At 40.4% G+C, this 20,136-nt stretch overlaps 2 protein-coding genes across 3 annotated transcripts in view; one reads left to right on the top strand and one right to left on the bottom strand.

The window, feature by feature from the left end:
- Window positions 1–6,440, bottom strand: part of LOC126168550 (active breakpoint cluster region-related protein) — a 130,425-nt gene extending 123,985 nt beyond the window's left edge. The window contains exon 1 of the mRNA XM_049920565.1: window positions 5,321–6,440. Within this exon, the coding sequence (XP_049776522.1) occupies window positions 5,321–6,356 (1,036 nt within the window). The 5' untranslated portion in view covers window positions 6,357–6,440. The remainder of the gene's footprint in view (window positions 1–5,320) is intronic.
- A 568-nt stretch (window positions 6,441–7,008) lies between these two features.
- The window catches only part of LOC126168524 (calcineurin-binding protein cabin-1-like), a 254,871-nt gene continuing 241,743 nt past the window's right edge, over window positions 7,009–20,136 (top strand). For both annotated transcript variants that reach the window (XM_049920564.1, XM_049920563.1), the window contains exon 1: window positions 7,009–7,232. In XM_049920564.1, coding sequence (XP_049776521.1) covers window positions 7,146–7,232 — 87 coding nt within the window. In that variant the 5' untranslated portion in view covers window positions 7,009–7,145. The remainder of the gene's footprint in view (window positions 7,233–20,136) is intronic.

The following is a 20,136-nucleotide window of genomic DNA, read 5'->3' as shown; positions in this document are numbered from 1 at the left end:
CAATGTATTTGGTGCACAGAGTGCAAGATTAGAGCAAATTAGCAGCCATGCCTGTTGAATGGACAGTTGCAACTTTCCCATGCAGGAGTATGGAAATGATGGATACTCTATACCAGAATGGCTGGGACAGGTTTTTGACCTGTGCTCACTCTTAATACAACTGATGTCTCAATCTCTGCAGCATCTTAATTGGTCCTAAATATTAGAGCGACATGGATGACTAATTGGGTCAACGGAAGCATCCGATTCCACTGGTCGGCTTTGACCGGTGACATAAGGCTGTTGTGGTATGTGACGTCACGATGGTGTGGAGTTTAGTTTGTGAGAGTGGCGTGTTTGTAGGTGTCGTTTTGATGTGATCGGTGGTGCTCTCTGGTGGAGTGTTTGTGTGTTGTGTGTTAGGTGATGTTTCAGGTTTAGTTTGTGTACTGTTGCAGTCGGTGGTTCTCTCTGGTGGTGTGTTTATGGGTAGCGTGTTATGTGGCATATGGGGTTCATTTGCGTGGTAGCACTGCAAGTGTGTGGTATCAGTGGTGACTGTGCTTCAAGCGTAATATTTTTCAGCGAGTTAACAATTTTGGTTTTGTTATGTCAATGTTATTGTAGTTTTTTTTCTGTTCGCCGTGTGTGAATTTTGGTAAATTGCTTTGTTTATGTCTTTGGTAGGTATGGATATGACTGACAAGGTCAACAGTTTTCGGTTGTTGGCAATGATGGGGGACAGTGTGTTGTCTCTAATAAAATTTCTTCAGCTATTCGTCCTGTTGGCTGAAGTTGTGAAGTGTTCAGTGTGTCGTGAAGAAATGAGGCTTACTAAAGTTCCGGTGTCTCAGACCAGGGATGGCTATATGTAAGGATGTCGTAAGGATAACTTATGGCACTCCATTAGGCAAGGTTCCTGGCTCGAGAAGTCTAGGTTGGGCATGTGAGAAATTGTGTTAATGACGTATCATTTTTGTTTTAAATCCTCTCACAAGTTCTGTGTGCGTGAGGTGGGTGTGAGTGAGAGAATGGTACTTGATTTGTATTCTTATTGTCGTGAGGTGTGTTCTGAATATCTTTAGTACAGGGTAGGTAGGGTGGGCCTGGTGTTCTGGAGATTGATGAGTCGCAGTTTGGGAAGAGAAAGTATGGGAGGGGTAAGCCTTTGGTTGGTTTAGGGGTGTGGGGGGGCTGTGGTATCTGGGGGGGGGGGGGGTTCAGAATGTGTATTTAGGGTTTTGGAGGGCCGGACAAAAAGGGAATTAGTGGGGCTGATGGAGGATTTTATTGAAGAGGGTACCACTATAGTTTCAGACGCATTTTCTTCTTATAGGGGGTTGGGTCATCAAGGGTACAATCATTTAGTAGTGAACCACAGTGTTGAGTGTAAGAATTATGAGACGGGGGCCTGTACGAATACTACAGAGAGGTTTTACGCGGCAGTTAAGTAAGGGATTGGGAGGGGGAAGAGGCGCTCTTCTAACCTTCAGTCTCATCTAGATGAGTACTGTTGGCGGAAGTGTGTCCCTGAGGGCTATTGCATTTTTAGGGTTTTTTTAAGGGTGGTTAGTAGGATTTTGTGTAGAGGATTATGTTTGTTGAGTTGTAGAGTGTGATTGTGATTTTTTTTTTTTTTTTGCTTTTGTTTTTTCTTGGTTTATGGGTCTTTTATTTTTTTTGGGAGGGGGGTTGGTTGGTTGGTTGGGTTGTGGGTGGGGTGAGTGTTTTATGTAGTTGTGTTTTTGTTTGTTTGCAATTGTGTGTGTGTGTGTGTGTGTGTGTGTGTGTGTGTGTGTGTGTGTGTGTGTGTGTGTGTGTGAGAGAGAGAGAGAGAGAGAGAGAGAGAGAGAGAGAGAGAGAGAGAGAGAGATTGTGGTGTCTGACCTAGATGGCTGCGCCAGAGCTTTTTAGTGGGGAGTTGAGGAATTTTTTTTTAATGGTTGGTGGGGTGTTTGTAAGTTGTTTGGTCGTTTATATTGGTGATTTGGTATTTTGCTTTGTGGTTGGCTTATATGACTTTAGGGAAGTGTTTGATTGCAAGGTGTGGTTGTGGCTATGGCTGGTTTGGTATCGTTAGTTGCTGTTGACCTATATAGGTCAAGGGAAGTGTTCGATTCCAATTTTAATTTTCTAGGTTTTTTTTTTTGTGGTAGGATTAAGTGTGGTAGTGGTGAAATTTTTGAGATTTATAGTGTGGTATCGATTGTTTCTGTTGACTTATATAGGTCAAGGGAAGTTATCGATTCCAGTGGAATTTGGGAAGGTTATGGGGTCTTGTGATTTTAGTGTTTTTTGTTGTTTGGTGTAGTGGCATGTGTGTATATTTAGTTTGTCCCCACCCAAAAACCCCCAATTTCTCCCGCTTGTCCCATTAGTTTCATTATATTTTTGGAGGGATATATGTTTGGTGGTTTTTTGATCTATTTTCGTGTTGTGGCATTTACTTGATGACATCATAGGAGTGGTATGGGAGCTGTTGTGAATGGTCATTTCCGCCATATTGGTGACGTCATTAGTCAAAGCAGAGGGGTGGAATCGGACGCTTCCATTATCCCGACCAATGATATACTGTGGTTGGTTTAGACAAACAAAACATGATTTGTTCTTTTCATCGTATAGGGCTGTGGAAAATGTTATTTCCTTACACTGAGGGTACAAGCATGTTGTTGAGAATCAACACAGCACAAGCTATGAAAGAGTTCATAAGATGCAAAAGAAACTGGTATGCCTACAGGCTTTGGCCAGATATAGATATAGTTTACAAGAATTCTGGATATAATTCTGTAAAAGTGATTGGGAAGCAAACTGAAACTAATTAAAATGAACTTATAAGTTTACAATAATGTACTATAATTTTCTAAGATTTCAGGCAAAAGTATGGCATATCCTGTGAGTTAATAAATAACAAGCACAAAAGGAAATCAGTATTGTTGCACTACACTGCCCAAATGTCAGATTAACTGAAATGTTTGACACCACTTTGCTAACTCACAATCAAAATGTCACCTTTCAATCTCATCTTGACCTCAGGCAATGAAACAACTGAGACTAAATTTTAAAAACTAATACAGACAAAAAGCTGTATTGTCAAGATTTTGTTCTTTTTTTTTTGTACACATATGATGTTACACCCATTATCATTATATTATGGGACAAAGCTGACATCTCATGTCAGTGCGTTCAGTTAAACCCAAATACCATCATATGCCCACTATCCGTTTTAAAGACGTGACCCATGTAAATAACGATCTGATGGAGTTCCTTTTGTTACTATAACAGAATTTATACTAATGTCTGATGAAGGCTTCCAGAAACTGAAAAGGAGAAGTACGTTTATATTCTTCCTGAAGCTTGGCAAAGAGTACTTTTTGGGTACTGCAGTAAATTGATACAGCATATGTCGAATATATTTAACTGACAGATGCCATTCATCAAGGATCATAAAAGGTTTGATCATGTGAAAAATGCAAGGTTGCATCTCTGTTTGGAATCCATGTTGCACTGTAGGTACTCATATTATTGGTTGGGTCAGTAAGCTCAAAGATGAAGGGAAAGCAAGAGCTTATCACAGACTCCTGATATGGGAATGTCACTGTTGTGCTCACCATTCGGTTAATAACAGCTTTACTTACTTAACAAGACTTACAGTTATTCTCATAATACTGCATATGGTGGTTTTGTCAATTCACAATCCAATGTCACCTTCCAAACTAACCTAATCTGAGGGCTGTGTACAGGTCAATTAGTCACAACATACAGTTCAAAAGATAATATCAAATCAAAATAAATAGGCCTACTTTCTACCTCTGTTTGCAATGTAAGACAGCACATGCCACATCATCATTATGTTACACGTCACAGCTGGCGCGCAGTATCTGATGTTGAACTGACACCACACAATTGAAATAATAAAGTGCAACCACTTCAATGTCTCTGAGCACTGTGCGACTTAACTTCTGAGGTCATCAGTCCAACCACTTCAATGATCATCTTATAGCAGCTATACTGAAAATCTGTTTCCGAAGATCTAGTGAAGTCCAGCTGTCAGTACATACTCTGAAGTGTAACTTTATATGTTACATATTTGGCGTCTGGGGTTTCAGTTGTAGATATCAGTTGTGGTGTGTATCATTTATATTGTTTTGATCTAGTTTTGATAATGCCCTGCTTATTAGAATCACAGAAGCCTAGTGGAGGCTGTGATATGCAGGGCTAGTAGAGATGCTGATCTTTGAGGGGAAAGATGTTCTGGATTGTGTTGTGTTGCGTCATGTTGTGTGTGGTGGTAGACTGAGCTGTACCATAGTTTGAAGGTGATAGTTACGTTGTCAGCTACCGTGTCTTGCCAAATTTTTGAAACATACAGTGTGCATTCTATAGTTTGATTTACATTGCTAACATTTTTGTGTCACTAGTGAATCATCTGCTTTTGTTTCTTAAGGTCTGTATTTCTGCTATGTTAATGACAGAAAGGTATCATATTTTTAACTAATAGTGAAGGTAATTCATTATAACTTAATGATTTTTTTCACTGTAAGAGTTGCTTCACAGCAATCTATATGGCCCTGCAGGTAAATGGGCAGAATTAAACAATGTGACTTGAATCTGTGCTTGCCAGTGTGATTTGACATTTCACTACTAGGTTCAAATGGCTCTAAGCACTATGGGACTTAACATCGGAGGTCATCAGTCCCCTAGACTTAGAACTACTTAAACCTAACTAACCTAAGGACCTCACATACAACCATGCCCGAGACAGGATTCGAACCTGCGACCATAGCAGCAGCACAGTTCCTGACTGAAGCGCCTAGGTCTGCTCAGCCACAGTGGCCGGCCCACTACTAGGAATCTTTAATAAGTTAACTGTATGGACTGTTAATAAGTGTGTGTCATGTAATTTAACAATGATTTCACTGATGATTGAGATGAGACTCCATGAAACTGGATTATTGGCAAAAAAAAAAAAAAAAAAAATTATATAGTTTCTGCGACACATATTTGTTAAGTATTTATGGCAGGCTATATAATTTATCATGGTTTATTTGCCTGTGATAAGTATGAAGTTTTCTGTTCTGACTTTCTTGTTTACATCAAATGCTCAACTCTAGTTTCTTAAATAACATCCACATGAAGGTTTATATTTCTATATTTACATATTGGATTAGCTACTTGTTTAGTCACATATTGAACATTGCAGGAAATAATCACAAATAAAACACTAAGCTGAATCAATATATGAACAAGAAATACCTTACAAAAATACAAATATAGGCCTATACAACTGCAGTTATAATTTAATAGTGTACAGAAATAATACTGGACTGTTGGCGATTCATACCTGTTTGTAAATAAACATAGTCTCCATCTTGAGCAACAGAATCATAGTAAGGTTCTTCTTCATCATCCTGCTGCAAACATTTTAAACCTTCACCACTGTCACTCATTATGGAATCTCTACTTGATGTAAGATTATATGCATCATTTTTATTTTTAACTCCATCTTCTCCAGAAGCACTTCGCTCAAGAGAACTGCTAGCACTCCTATCACTGAATGCTGCGTCACTTTGATCAGTGTCAACATTCTTCTCTTTTCTCTCAGCTCTATCACTGTTTGAAGCACTACCCAATGTGTCACTAGCATTTTCATCCAGCCTGGTGCATGCTAAATCTTCAGCTGCAATCACCGAATAAAGTTCTCCTCGAACATTACTAATCCTCTTAGGTGGTGGTTTTGGAGGTACCTTTTTCGGAATGGGTACATCCCTGTTGGCTGCATCCTTTTGCTCTTTGTTGATAGCATCCTTTTGCCCTTCTCGCTTTGCAACATTCAATCCATTAACTTCAATAACTGTTATATAATTTGATATATTCGGGTGCGTTATGCTCCTCACACGTCTATTGTCATGTCCTTTACCACAACCTGATGGCCTCTCTGTAACTTCACTATTGGATCTGGAAACCTTGGATTCAGGGGACGCTAATTCACTCACACACTGATGGACAGAACTGTCATTCCTTTCCACTGTATCTTCGTGCTGTATACTCTTTTCTATCTCTCCTACTCCGTCAACAACTGCTTCGGTGGACGTTTCGTTAACACTAGCTGCGCGTTTAGATTCATTTTGAGCATCATCTTTTTCGGAACTCGATTCTTCGTTGTCTGAAGCTTTCGATCTGTGTTTTTCGACATCCAACAAAAGTCTTTCGAGATATTCCACGTAAAATTCTTCTTTCTCTAATTCTTCCTTCAAGACTGCAACTTTCTGTTTGTGTTTGGCAAGGTTTGTTCTGACATCTTCTTCCCAAGCTGCTGGCAAACTGCTTCCTGGGAATCTCTGTGCCCAAACATTTCGGAAGTCACCGAAAACGCTCATCGCACTGTCATCAGACCGTAATTCACATTTTAAACAATGGCACTGAATAAAAAAGTTTCATAACAATCCCACCCACTCCGTTACCTGTCGCCTGCCATGATAACTATTATCGAAGGTAAGCCAAAGATAATTTCAAAGTTAAGTTTAGCGTATGACATTTTAGAATTTCAGCAGTCTGTTTGGTCTTTCATGCTAAGAAAAAAGCGTAGAATAGTCTCAGAAGTAATTCAACATTAAAAATTAGGCCTATCAGATATAATTCTGTTAAATGGTGTAGTGGAGGGCACTACAAACTACAACTAAGAGTATGCTGCTTAATTGCAGAAGGAAAATGTAACTTCACACTCTATAAAAGAAAAAATGCGCGAAATATCATATTTTAAGCTATCACTTTATTAAAAAACTCAAATTCGAAATGACAAAAAATATGTCACGCACGAATTAATTGTCAATTTTTATCTAGGAGGTAGAAGCATCAGAAAAACTGCCCATAACTGAGGTGTTGCAAAACGTACTTCCAGTTAATTCTGCTAGTTTGTTACGAATATGAGAGTTACGTGATTTTCTTAAGTTTATTGCTTCCGACCAGCAGATGTATCTTTGGCTGGTATACAATGCAATTTATAAACATAGGATAATGAGTGGGGGGGAGTGACAGTAGGCAGGGCAGTGCATTGATGAGAGAGTTAAACGTAAACAATGGACAGATAGCAACTATAAAATAGACGCCGCAAGAGCGTTGAACACCGGGTACCTGATCTTGGAGATTTACTTGTGCGGAATCTAACAATGATTAGATTAAGAGCGTTGAACGAGGAGTCGTCGGAAGAAACCGAAGGAGAGGAAGAAATTCCGACATTTACTAAAGAAGCCCAGGTAAAGCTAATTTCAAGACATTCTAATATATATATATATATATATATATATATATATATATATATATATATATATTTCGAGTGTTGGAGTCAGGGAGTATTTGTATACAGTTTTGTCATTGAAAGGTGGGTTTTAACATTCAGTTCACGGCGATTAACATGTGTGTGTGTGTATGGAATTGTATTTACAAACTGTCTTGTGACTAAGAAGAATATATTTATTAGGTTCCGTTTTGCAGTAATTAATGTATTATCGTCTAAGTACGTGAGGACAGTACACCGAACCATTCCATTAAAATGTTTTGAATGTTTCGTATGTAAATCATGTTATTAAAGTTTTCGTATTACATTTTGAAGAAAAATAACGAATTTTGCCTGTTATTCAGCGTTGAAGTTCCTTGTTTCTGCAACGCTATAGTTAAACGGTACAAACCACTAACTGTGCTACTGCAATTTAATAAGCGTTCAGCTTCCATTCCTTAATCACATCTACAGCGATACAGTCTGCTACATTAGTGGAATCACGCAACTTGAGTAGTGCTTCTTCCAAACGTCTTTCTGAGCGAAACTACAAAAATCTCACTTGTAGGCGGGGAACTAGAGCATGCTGCTTTAATTGTTGGTAGATTATGCAGGGATTCATCTTCTGTGCCTTCTTTCAGTGCTCCTTAAGTGAAGCATAATATTCCTTTTGTAAATGGTCAATGGAATTTGAATAATCAATGTTATATGAAGTGTGACACTTCTGTTTTCGCCATTGATAGTGTCTGTGTTAAACTGTCTATGGAGTCTTATAACAGTGGGATGTTTGTGTTTTCTCGGGGATGCGTCACAAGCATCTCTGTAGATTGATACCATATAGTAAACTCCTGTTAACATGTCTCAATTGAATGGAATTATATTTGACCCTGCAGGATTAGATGTACTTCACCTACAGAAAATGTGTTTGTAAAATATGACACACACAAAACAGAGAATGTTCAGTATCACTTAGTTCCCAAGGAACAACCATTTTGATTGCAGTTTGACACTATCCATTACAAAGAAAAATATGTGTAAATTTAATTTAACAGGTACTCATTACCATTGTAAAATTTCTGCTTTACCAGATAGCCTTTAAGTTCCTTTGGAAAGCTAGTGTTGTGTATACTACCATGCAGGTAGGTAGGCAGATGCAACCACAGAAAAATTCATTGTGCTCCTTCCTGACATTGGATCTGTCAGTTCTGATGAAAACTCTGTGACAAACAGTGTACTGTACATAATCAGGAATGAAGATTCATCTGCAGGCACAGAAATAATTTTAGGAGTGGATCAGAGAAATGTTATGTAGACATGTCTACTGTTAATATTATATACAGGCAAATGAGCAGAAGGTACTAGTTGAAGTCTCGGATTAGTACAAATGGTATTGTTATCAGTGGTGGGAAATGTCTGATAAAGAGTAGTAGGGTAACACTATATTCTGGTTGTATGTAAAGGCTGTTAGTGGCACCAAAGTTAATGCCCCGTCTCTTGCGAATCAGACAGGAACTGAAATTGAGGGCGGCAAAACAAAAGCTGAAATGCTTAACTCTATTTTCAAATGTTTCTTTGTAAAGAAAAACTGAGGAGAATTGCCCCAATTTACTTCTACAACTGTCGTGTACTTTTAGTAAACAACTAGCCATCAAACTTGAATTTCTACTACTGTAAGATAAAAAAAAAAAAAAGAAAAAAAATGTAATATACATACAACAGAAAATTAGAAAACAACTTTCAAACATTGCTGGAAAAAAAATTACATCGAACATCTGTAGACAGCAATAATGATTTACTCAAAGTTGACATATGTCCATATGTACAACATCAGAACATGTAGGCCTACTGCTGAAGGCAGTAAAGTTGAAATAAGCTTATATACTAAAATAAGATATTGATTAGCATACTTTATACCAATTCACTGCATAATGTCCTACTGTGACATAATATGTGCTGCAGGTCCCACAATAAAGAAATAATGAGATAACGCGAACAGAATGAATTCCTTCATATGCCAACCAGTATGGATTCCAAAAACATTGATCATGTGAAACCCTGAAACTTCCTGGCAGATTAAAACTGTGTGCCGGACTGAGACTCGAACTCGGGACCTTTGCCTTTCATGAGCAAGTGCTCTACCATCTGAGCTACCCAAGCACGACTCACACCCTGTCCTCACAGCTTTACTTCTGCCAGTACCTTGTCTCCTACCTTCCAAACCCTGCTCGCACTTTTCTCACATGGCATACTGAAAGCTTTGGATCAAAGCAGTCAGATATTTGCACTATTTCTTGATTTGAAAAAAAATTGACACCGGTGCCACACCTACACTTATTGTCAAATGTTCTATTATATCAGGTATCAAGCGAAATTTGTCATAGGATTGAGCACTTTTTGGTAGTGCAGACACTGCATGGTGTCTGAAATTGAGTCCTCATAAGATGTAGAAGTAACTTTGGGTGTGCCCCAGGGATATGTGTTGGGCTGTTGCTGTTCATGTGGTATATTAATGATTTTGCTAACTAAGACTTTTTGAAGGTAATGCAGTTATCTATAATGAAGTACTGTCTGAAAGAAGCTGCATAAATATTCAGTCAGATCAATGTGGTGCAGAGATTGGCATCTTGCTATAAATATTCAGAAATGTAAAATTATGTACTTCACAAAATGAAAACCTGTTGTATGGTATGACTATAATCTCAACACGTCATAGTTGGAATTGGCCACAAATATATTGATGTAATACTATGTAGAGATATGAAGTAGAATGATCGCAAAGGCTCAATTGTGGGGAAAGCAGATGGTGGACTTCAGTTTACTGGTAGGATACTGGGGAAGAGCAGTCGGTCTACAAAGGAAATTGCTTACAAATCATTTGTACAACCCATTCTAGAATATTACTCAAGTGTGTCAGACCTGTACCAGATTGAACTAACTGGGGATACTGAACATGTACAGAGAAGAGCAACTCAAATGGTCACAGGTTTGTTTGGCCCTTGAGCGAGTGTTACAGTGATGTTGAAGAAACTTACAAAATTTCAAGAACCAGCTTTAAATGATGTCTCTAGGAATATACTACAACCTCTATGTATTGCTCACGCAGGGATCATGAGGGCAAGATTAATATAATTACAGCACACACAAAGGCATTCAAACAATCATTCTTCCCGTGCTCCATATTGAATGGAACAGGAAGAAACCCTAATAACTGGTACAATGGGGTGTACCTTCTGCCATGCACTTTGCGGTGGATTGCACAGTATGGATGTAGATGTAGATAGACATTTAGATAGTTGGTTCCGTGAATTATTTGCACAATAAATCATAATGATGTAGAACAAGCCATTTTATATTTAGGCCCTATATCATAATTTATTTTGTAAATGTATGGCTACATAATGATGATTTACAGGTGGTTTTTTTATTTTATTTTATTAATTTATTTATTTTTTATTGGCATACGAATGTGTGTTAGTAATTCCTACCCACCATCTTTTTACACCGTACAGTAATGGAAATTCTTGTACAGAATAGGAAATGTCAAGGAGTTTGCTTTCAAATTCTACTTTGTTGCCGGCCAGACATTTGTCAGTGGCTAAGCTATCAAAAATTTTGGTTGCACCCCTTTTTGTGTCGAATTCAATGTGGCATGATGAATTTTTTTTTTTTCTTCTGGTGTAGTAATTATGTACATCATTGTTCCTTTTGAATTGCAGTTGAACTTAATGGCTTAGATGTGACGTCATCCATTTTTTGGCTATACCACCAGTTCCATAAAAACTCTGTTATCTAGGAGAATATTGTTATTCACACAGTAAATGCCTTAGATAGGTCACAGAAAGTACCATCCACTGCCATTTTGTTATTTAATGCCTGTAAAATTTTATAAGTCAGCATGTAAATGGCATTGTCTAGAGAGCAACTCTTCTGAAACCCAAACTGTGAATTACTGAGTATACTACTGTTGCTCATTTGAGATATATCTCAGTTAATATATTATTCAAGAGTACATCACCTTCCCAAAAATTTTCCAGAATAACATCAGTAGTGAAAAAGGTTGGTAATTATTGACAGCCGGCCGGAGTGGCCATGCGGTTCTAGGTGCTACAGTCTGGAGCCGAGCGACCGCTACGGTCGCAGGTTCGAATCCTGCCTCGGGCATGGATGTGTGTGATGTCCTTAGGTTAGTTAGGTTTAAGTAGTTATAAGTTCTAGGCGACTGATGGCCTCAGAAGTTAAGTCGCATAGTGCTCGGAGCCATTTGAGCCAATTATTGACATCTCTCCCATCACCTTTCTTATAGAGGGTTTAAACAATATCGTACTTCAGTCTCCCTCGAAAAACGCTAGGCTTAGTTATGCCTTACACATTTAAATTAAGGCAAGGCCTGTTATATGAGAACATATCTTCAGTACTGTATTACAAACACCAAGTTCAGTTGAATTTTTATTTTTGAGAGAGTATATAATTCTCTTAATTTCAGAAGAAGTTGGAGATATATTCGTATGATTTATTTTTATAAGAATTGCATATTTCCAACTTACTGCAGTGATTTTTCTCTTGAAGTGTTTGTCCCTGTATTTTCTACTATATTTAAGAAATGATTATTAAGCATATTTGCTACCCATGACTCATCATTTATAGCCCTTCCATTCAATTAAGTAGTGATGTTATCTTATTCTGTGGCTGTTTGTCCTATCTCTTGTTTCAGTACATTCCATATAGAGTTAAGTTTGTTGTCGGAGTTACTGAATTTGGACATAATGTGCACATTCTTTTCTTCTATAGTGGAAAGAGGATGAATACCTTTGGAACAGGTTTTGTGGTTGCTAAAGAACTGAAACATGCGGTGATGTGCTTCCAACCAATCAATGAACGGATGTCCATATTAAGATTAAGGGGAAAATTTTTCAGCATTACAATTATAAATGTACATGCACCCACAGAGGGGGTAGACAAACAACAAAAGGACGAGTTTTATAGCAAGGTAGAACAACTGTATGATCAGGCTCCCAAACATGATGTCAAGATATTAATAGGAGATCTGAATGCAAAAATAGGAAAAGAAGGGGCCTTTCAGCCAACCATAGGAGGATATAGCCTTCATGAAATATCAAACGACAATGGACTTAGGGCGGTAGATTTTGCTATAAGCTAAAACATGACTGTTGGCAGTACATGTTTCCCACACAATAAAATTATGCAAAGAAACATGGGTTTCACCAGAATGACAAACCAGAAATCAAATAGACCATATAATGATTGATTGGAGACACGAATTGGACATAATGGATGTTGGGAGCCAATGTGGAGCTGAGTGCAATTCAGACCACCATCTAGTGAGAATTAAATGTAGACAAAGGATCTCACTATTGAGTAAACAAAAAGGCCTCAAACAAAAGAGGTTTGACTTTAAGAAACTTAAGTAGAAGAAATACGGAGAGCACATCAGATGAAAATAGAAGAGGGGATTAAGAATGAGACCGACATCAAAAGAACATATAGAAGTAATGTGGAAACGATGTAAGGCTGCAATCCACAAGGCAGCAGGAGAAGTTTTAGGACGTGAACGGGCTCAAAGGAAGGAAGGGTTGACGAAGAATGTATGAGAAGAATTGAGGAACGTAATATAGCATGAATGAAATTATTGCAGAGAAGGACTTGAGAAAATCTGAATGAATATAATGAAAAGTGCCGTGTAGTGAAGAGGATCTGCAGCCATAAGAAAAGAGCACTAGAAAGGGGAAAAAAGCTGTAAGAAATTGAACAGCTAGGAGAAACAATGTTGTGAAATGTACCAAAAGATTAAAGAAGGAAAGACCGGGTTCAAAGCCAGAACAAATATGTATAGGAACAAAGAAGGGAAATTGATAGGGGAGAGTAAGAAAATACGTGACAGGTGGGCAGAATACTTCCAAGAGTTACTGAACCCAGAAGTGGAAGGGTTAGAATGAGAGAAACTGGTGGAATTAACTTACTATGAGGCAGAGGTTTTAACACCAGAACCTACAATGGGGGAAGTGATGCCAGCCATTAAGACCTTAAAAACAATAAGGCGCCTGGAGAAGATCAGATCCAGACTGAACTTCTCAAATATGCAGGGGAAATGCTGTGGAAATAATTCATAAAATAATACTGAATATCTGGCAAGAGGAGAGCATGCCAAAGGAGTGGAAAGCAGCTATAATGTTCCCCATGCATAAAAAAGGAGATAAATTAAACTGCCAGTACTATTGAGGAATCTCCCTACTAAATACTACATATAAAGTTTTCTCCAAGATTCTAATCAGCAGGCTTACTCCGTATGTGGAAGAGAGAGTTGGAGACTATCAGAGTGGCTTTAGAAGAAATAGATCAACAACTGACCAGATATTCACATTGTGCATACTACTCGAAAAATGTTATGAACATCAAATTAACATACACAGTCAATGTCAAAAAGACCAAGTATATGGCAATGATCGACCAACAAAACCTACCAAATCTCAGGATAGCCGACAGGGAGTTTGGAAGGGTGAGAGACTTCAAGCACCTTGGATCGACTATCACTGAGACAAATGATGTTGGCAGTGAGGTGAAAGCCAGAATAGCAGCAGGTAACAGATGCTACTGTGCCTCATTACCCATGCTTAGGTGTTCGCTTCTATCACAAAAATCCAAAATCCTCAATTACAAAACAATTATAAGACCAGTTGTTAGGTATGGTGCTGAAACGTGGACCAATACTGTAAATGAGAAAAAGATCCTTAGCATATGGGAGAGAAAAGTGCTACATAAAATATATGGCCCAATATATGATCAAGAACTTCGGCGCATTCGTACGAATGCAGAACTGCGACACCTTTTTGAAGAACCTGACATTGTCACTATATTAAAATAAGAAAGCTGCGGTGGGCAGGGCACGTGGTCAGAATGGAAGAAGACAGAGCATGTAAGAGGATTTTTGATGGCAAGGCTGGAGGCAGACGGCGGAGGGGACGCCCCAGAAAGAGATGAGTGGATGGAGTTGAAGAAGACATGAAAAGGCTGGGTGTTAGAGGATGGAGACGGAAAGCCATGGATCAGATAGAATGGCAGGATATTGTGATGCAGGCCAATGCTCTTCAAGGGCTGAGGAGTAAGTAAGTAAGTAAGTGCACATTCTTTGAGTTATTAATAACTCTTCATAGGAATTTTTGATAGTTTTTGTAGGGAACAACTACAGCAGGATCTCTACTCGTTCTTCCCAAGAGGTACATTTGCTTTTTCCTTTCACAAGTTATTTTATTCCCTCTAATGATGCTTCACTTTTCCGTGCAAGTCATCTCTTTCAAACTAGTCTTAAAAACATTTTTTTGGGACTCGTTAATTATTCCATTTGGTTTCCACTAAGCAGTATCAATACAATAGACACTAAATTATTTATCCTAACTAACTGTACATCACGATCAGAGAGAGCATTTTTATACTGTATACATAATTATTTTCTTGAAACTTCTTGGCAGGTTAAAATTGTCTGCCGTACTGAGACTCAAGTTGGGGACCTATGCCTTTCGTGAATAAGTGCTCTACCAACTGAGCTATGCAAGCACGTCTCACAACCCATCCCCACATCTTTACTACCACCACTACCTCATCTCCTACCTTCCAAACTTCACAAAAGTTGCCATCAATACTTCCAAAAAGCAATGAATTGCAGTGACCTGGATTAGCCATGGCTGGGGGATGGATTGTGGGTCATGAGTCGTGCTTGGGTAGCTCAGTTTGTAGAGCACTTGCCCACGAAAGGCAAAGGCCCAGATTTCGAGCCCTGGTCCTACACGCAGTTTTAATCTGCCACGAAGATTTGTATCAGCACACAGTGTAGAGTGGAAATCATTCTGCAATTATTTTCTTGCTTTGGGCTTCATTAGAAAAATCATTATGAATTAGAAATCTACCATCTTTATCCGCCTGTGTTGGAAAGTTAATTGTAGGATGCAAATAAGGTTTCCTGGTAATTTTTCGTATCTGAATCCAAGCCTAGTTGAATAGGGACAGTGTATCAAACTGGGGAAAATGCTAGCATGCTGTTAAAAATAATGCATGAGGGAAAATCAATAAATGAAACAGAACATTCTGTTGGTAAAAATCTGAAGTGAAAATCAAATGTTATAGATTTTCTTAAACATCCAAGCTCTGCAATCTTTGCACATCATACTTTGGAGAAGAAAATTTCAAAAAATTAACATCTTATTCATATTTTGTTTCACTGCTTTACGGCATCCTATTCTGCAACAACTCTTCATTGAAAAAGAAAATGTTTCTACATTTACATCTACAACTGCAGTCCACTGTGAAGTGCATGCTTGTTGCATAGATGGATGTAACAAGGGCCCCTCTAGATCTTTTTGCAGACAGTTCATTGTTGATCAGAGTATGGGAGGTCAGGCCCCTTAACTGGGTTTGTAGGTAGGTAGAATTCAAATAGAAATGGGTCTATCAAAGTTCAGTATAGTGCTATGGCAAGAAGAATAGGAATTTTGGTCAGGAAAGAACTGAGTAATCAACACAAAATCAAATAGAGGTAATGCTCAAGCAGGTCTAATAATGAATGAGAATGTAGGAACGTGGGTGAGCTACTATCAGCAGGATGTGGGAGCATTATAGTAGCTAAGACAGATGTAGAGGCAGTTTGTACCTCAGTAGTACATGTTTGTCATCTAGCTTCACAGATAATGAAGAGATTGATAGACTGTGCGATCAAGTAAAAGAAATTATTCAAATATTTAAGTTTCCTCTTAATTGTGATGAAGGAATGGAATCCAACAGTAGGAAAATAATGAGAAGGAAAAGTATTTGGAGAATATGGCCTTGGGGAAACAAATGAAAGAGAGGAAGACCAGTGGAATTTTACACAGGGCACAATTTAATCATTGCTTGCACTTGGTTAGGAAACACGAAAGAAAGTTGTACCTGTCAAGCAATTGGAAGTCCAGTTGGAATACCAACAATATCATGAAAAGGATAGATTCCTACACACTGTAAAGATGACACATTGAGTTGTAGACAGGCACAGTGAAAAGACTGTCACACACCGAGCTTTTGGCCAGAGCCTTCTTCATGAGAGAGAGAGAGGAAAATGCACATACATCATTCCCAGAAGCAGGCACACTTCATCCACAAATGAGAGCTATCTCCAGCTGCTCTGGCCAGATTGCAACTGTTGCGTTGAATGAATGCAGCAATTCGGAGTGGGCCAGGGAAGGGGAGGGGTAGCAGGCTATGTTAGGATGAGAGAAGAGCATCTTGTGGTAGAGCGAGCAGGGACTAGAGGGTGGCAGGACAAGGCAGTCAGGTGCACCTTCGGGAGGCTGGGAGGGGGCGGGGGGGGGGGGGGGCAGAACGGGGAGCAGAAAAGGATAGGAGAAAAGACTGGTAGGTATGTTGGCAGAAAGAGCAGGGCACGGTGAGGGTGTGGGTACATGAATTGGAAGGTGCTGATAGGATAGACGGTGCCATGTCAGAGGATGAGCTACATGAAAAGCAGCCATGTCATGTACTAGCTTTGTTGCAATCATTGCACAACTTTTTAAATTGGTATGACAATCAAACAGCTGTCACCAGCATGAGTGGCCCCCTACCTAACTGCTGCCAAGAGGAAAGTAGACCACCCTGTGGACAACATGCAGCATGAACATACCATGGTTGATTTTAATGGCTGCTTTGCAACCCAGGATCCACCCCTCCACCACCAGCTTTTCTGAACTGCGCTGATAGGGGTTACCCTTAGAACATAGTCTGTGCTCCCAAAATTGTCCTGGCATCAACCTACAAGAACTTACTGTCCCCCACACACTCCACCCATGGGCACTAATGACCGTAGCAGTTTTGTGTCCTAAAAAAAAAAAAAGGAAGACAACAACAACACTCCACCCAACAGTTTCGCCATCCCCCTCTGTCATATCATCTTCTCCCAGTTCATGCCCCCTCACCTTCATTGTGATCCTTTCTCTGCCAACACACACTTCGGTTTCTTCCCCTCGCTGCTTCTCTACATTTTTGCTCCCTGACCCGCCCCCCCCCCCCCTCCTCCTACATTTTTGCTCCCTGCCCCCCCCCACCGCCTTACCCAAGTGTCCTGGCACTGCTCCTGGCAACCTTGTTCTGCCACCTTCTAGTCCCAGCTCACTCCATTAGACAGTACTCTTCTCTCCTTCCCCCCCTACTATCCCTCTCCCTTCCCTGCTTTTGGCTGAAAGCTCTGTGTGTAACTGTCTTTTCATTTGTGCCTGTGTACAATTTAATGTGTGATCTTTACAGTGCATAACAATCTATCCTTCTCATAATGTTGGTTAAGTTATACAGATTTGGAGCTACAAATCCATTGCAGATGTGAACACTGACCATAACTTATTATTTATTTATCTATTTACTCATTCCTAAATCATTTGGTACAACAGTGTGAGAAATGTCAAGTACGTTATGGAAATGACATATACATATACTGGACATGGCAAAAAATAGCTGACACATTTCAAGGCTAAGCAAATTCCAAACAAAACATGTGACAAGTTTTATTTAATTCTCATCTGAAAGTACTTGACCATACTTGGAGTGCTTTTTGAGTGTACTTTTGACGTGTTTGAAACATGTTGTTGCCTTTGGTCGAAAACTTTTGCAGTACTGGATCAACAGTGATACAAAAACAATCTGGTTGACCTCCGACTGCCAGAACCCCTGAACACGTGGCAGTAGTAGGACCATCCCTTCGACACTCTCAAAGCTGCTCACCCCCTGCAGGTTAGAATAGGCCTGAGGTATTCCTGCCTGTCCTACGAGGCGACTAAAAGGAGTCTCACATGTTACGGCCTTTATGTGATGGTCCCCTGTAGGATTTGACCTCCATTTTTCAAAATTTTCCCGAAGAGCGAGCCAAATGGGGAAGGGAGCCTTACAAGATGCATCGTGTCCATCATGCACTGAGACCTATCGCATCCTTCGTCAATGTGGATCTCCACTTCTGCTCGTTCTCCAGCTGTTGGGCAAGGTCATCCTTGTGGGTGCGTAATTTTCCATCAACTGTGCAGCATCGTTTTTTACGCTGACGATGATAATGGACTTGTTTGCTTGGTTGCACCTTATATTCAGCATGGTAGCCAGTCTGTTGTGGTGGGGCCGCCATGTACCCTGTTGGTTGTAGCCTCCTGACCACACGGGGATCGCTCTGCTGATGCCTTCACCATTAACTCCACATATATGCTGAGGAGTAGATGCCCGTCTTTCTGGAGCATCGGGACTCCCAGCAACAGCCATCTTGCCAGGTGGCCTTTGGTGTGGCTAGGTGGCCCCTGTGAGGATGACACCTGGTCGGAGTGGGTGGCATCAGGGCGGATGACACGCGATGAAGTATAGTACATCATCTCTTGCTGGTAGTCAAACACCAGCAGTCTCAATTCAGTGCACAGAAGTACAGCCCCAAATCGTTCACCTCTCTGGCCACACCATGGGAGGAATATCAGGCTAAGGATGGCAGTGTCTTTTATTTGCCCCGGTACATTGTATGTTCGAGAGCTGATGGGGGATCTTTCATGAAGATGAAGCCTCAGTTTTTTGTTGAGCATTTAGAGGACACATTTGGGGAGGTGGAGGGATTGTCCAAAATGAGATCTGGGTCAGTTTTGATCAAAACAGCATCCTCTCTCCAATCATGGGCGTTACTTGCTTGTGACAATCGGGGGGATGTTTCTGTAACCATTACGCTCCATAAGAGCTTAAATATGGTTCAGGGTATCATATTTCACAGGGACCTTCTTTTCCAGTCTGACGATGAGCTGCGCACCAATTTAGAGTGGCGAGGTGTACATTTCGTTCAGCTTGTGTACTGGGGTCCGAGGGATAATCAGGTTGCCACCAGTGCCTTCATCTTGGTCTTTGAGGTTGATACATTACCCGAGTAGGTAAAGGTGATGGTCTACCACTGTGATGTAAATCCCTATATCCCTCCACCAATGCGGTACTTTAAATGCTGCAAGTTTGGCCATATGTCTTCCCACTGTACTTCCAGCATCACATGTTGAGATTGTGGACACCCACCACATCACAATACTCCATGGTGCCCCACCTCCCATCTGTGTCAACTGCGGAGAGCACCATTTGCCTTGCTCACCTGACTGCAGGATTCTCCAGAAAGAAAGGAAAACAATGGAGTACAAGACCCTGGACCGACTGACCAATACTGGGGCTAAGAGGAAGTTTGAAAGCCTACATCCTGTACATATGACATCGTCTTATGCCCCTGCTACAACAATTGCAGCCACATTAGCTCCACCAACCCAGTCACCTCCCAGAGCTGGAAGACTACACCTGCCCCTCGATGGTGGGAGGTACTTCCCTCCCTGTTGCTCCTGCACCACCTACTTTGGGAGCACTCCCAAACCATCAGGAATATTGGTCCCCACTTCTGCATCAGGGAAGCGTAAGTCTTCTTCGGCTCCTCTCGCTAGGAAGGGGTCCCTTGGGTCACTCCCTTCCCAGGTTTCTGCTGGTGGGAAAGATGATACCCGCCAGTGGCTGAAGAGCTCAAAAGCAGCTGATCGTAGGGCTTCACGCTCATCCTCAGTACTGGTGACTGAGCCAGTGAAGTCCTCCCAGACAGGGAAACCAAAGAGCAGTGACAGAAATCCAAAAAGAAGATCCCCAAGACCAAGGAAATTGCAGCAGCACCCACACCACCGCTACCTACAAGCTCTGCGGATGAGGTGGAGATTCTGGTGTCCGCTGAGGACCTAGATCTCGCCGGACCCTCAGACATAATGGATATAGGCTGCTCAGGCAATAAGTCAGTGGCAGCAGGTGATCCTGAGGATTAAACTGCCTCATTGAATGTTCCATGCCTTGCCAGTATCACGATAACGTCATCCTCC

This window comes from Schistocerca cancellata, chromosome 1 (genome assembly GCF_023864275.1).
Source record: "Schistocerca cancellata isolate TAMUIC-IGC-003103 chromosome 1, iqSchCanc2.1, whole genome shotgun sequence".
In the NCBI taxonomy this organism is placed as follows: domain Eukaryota; kingdom Metazoa; phylum Arthropoda; class Insecta; order Orthoptera; family Acrididae; genus Schistocerca; species Schistocerca cancellata.
This window is presented reverse-complemented; position numbering and strand designations above follow the sequence as displayed.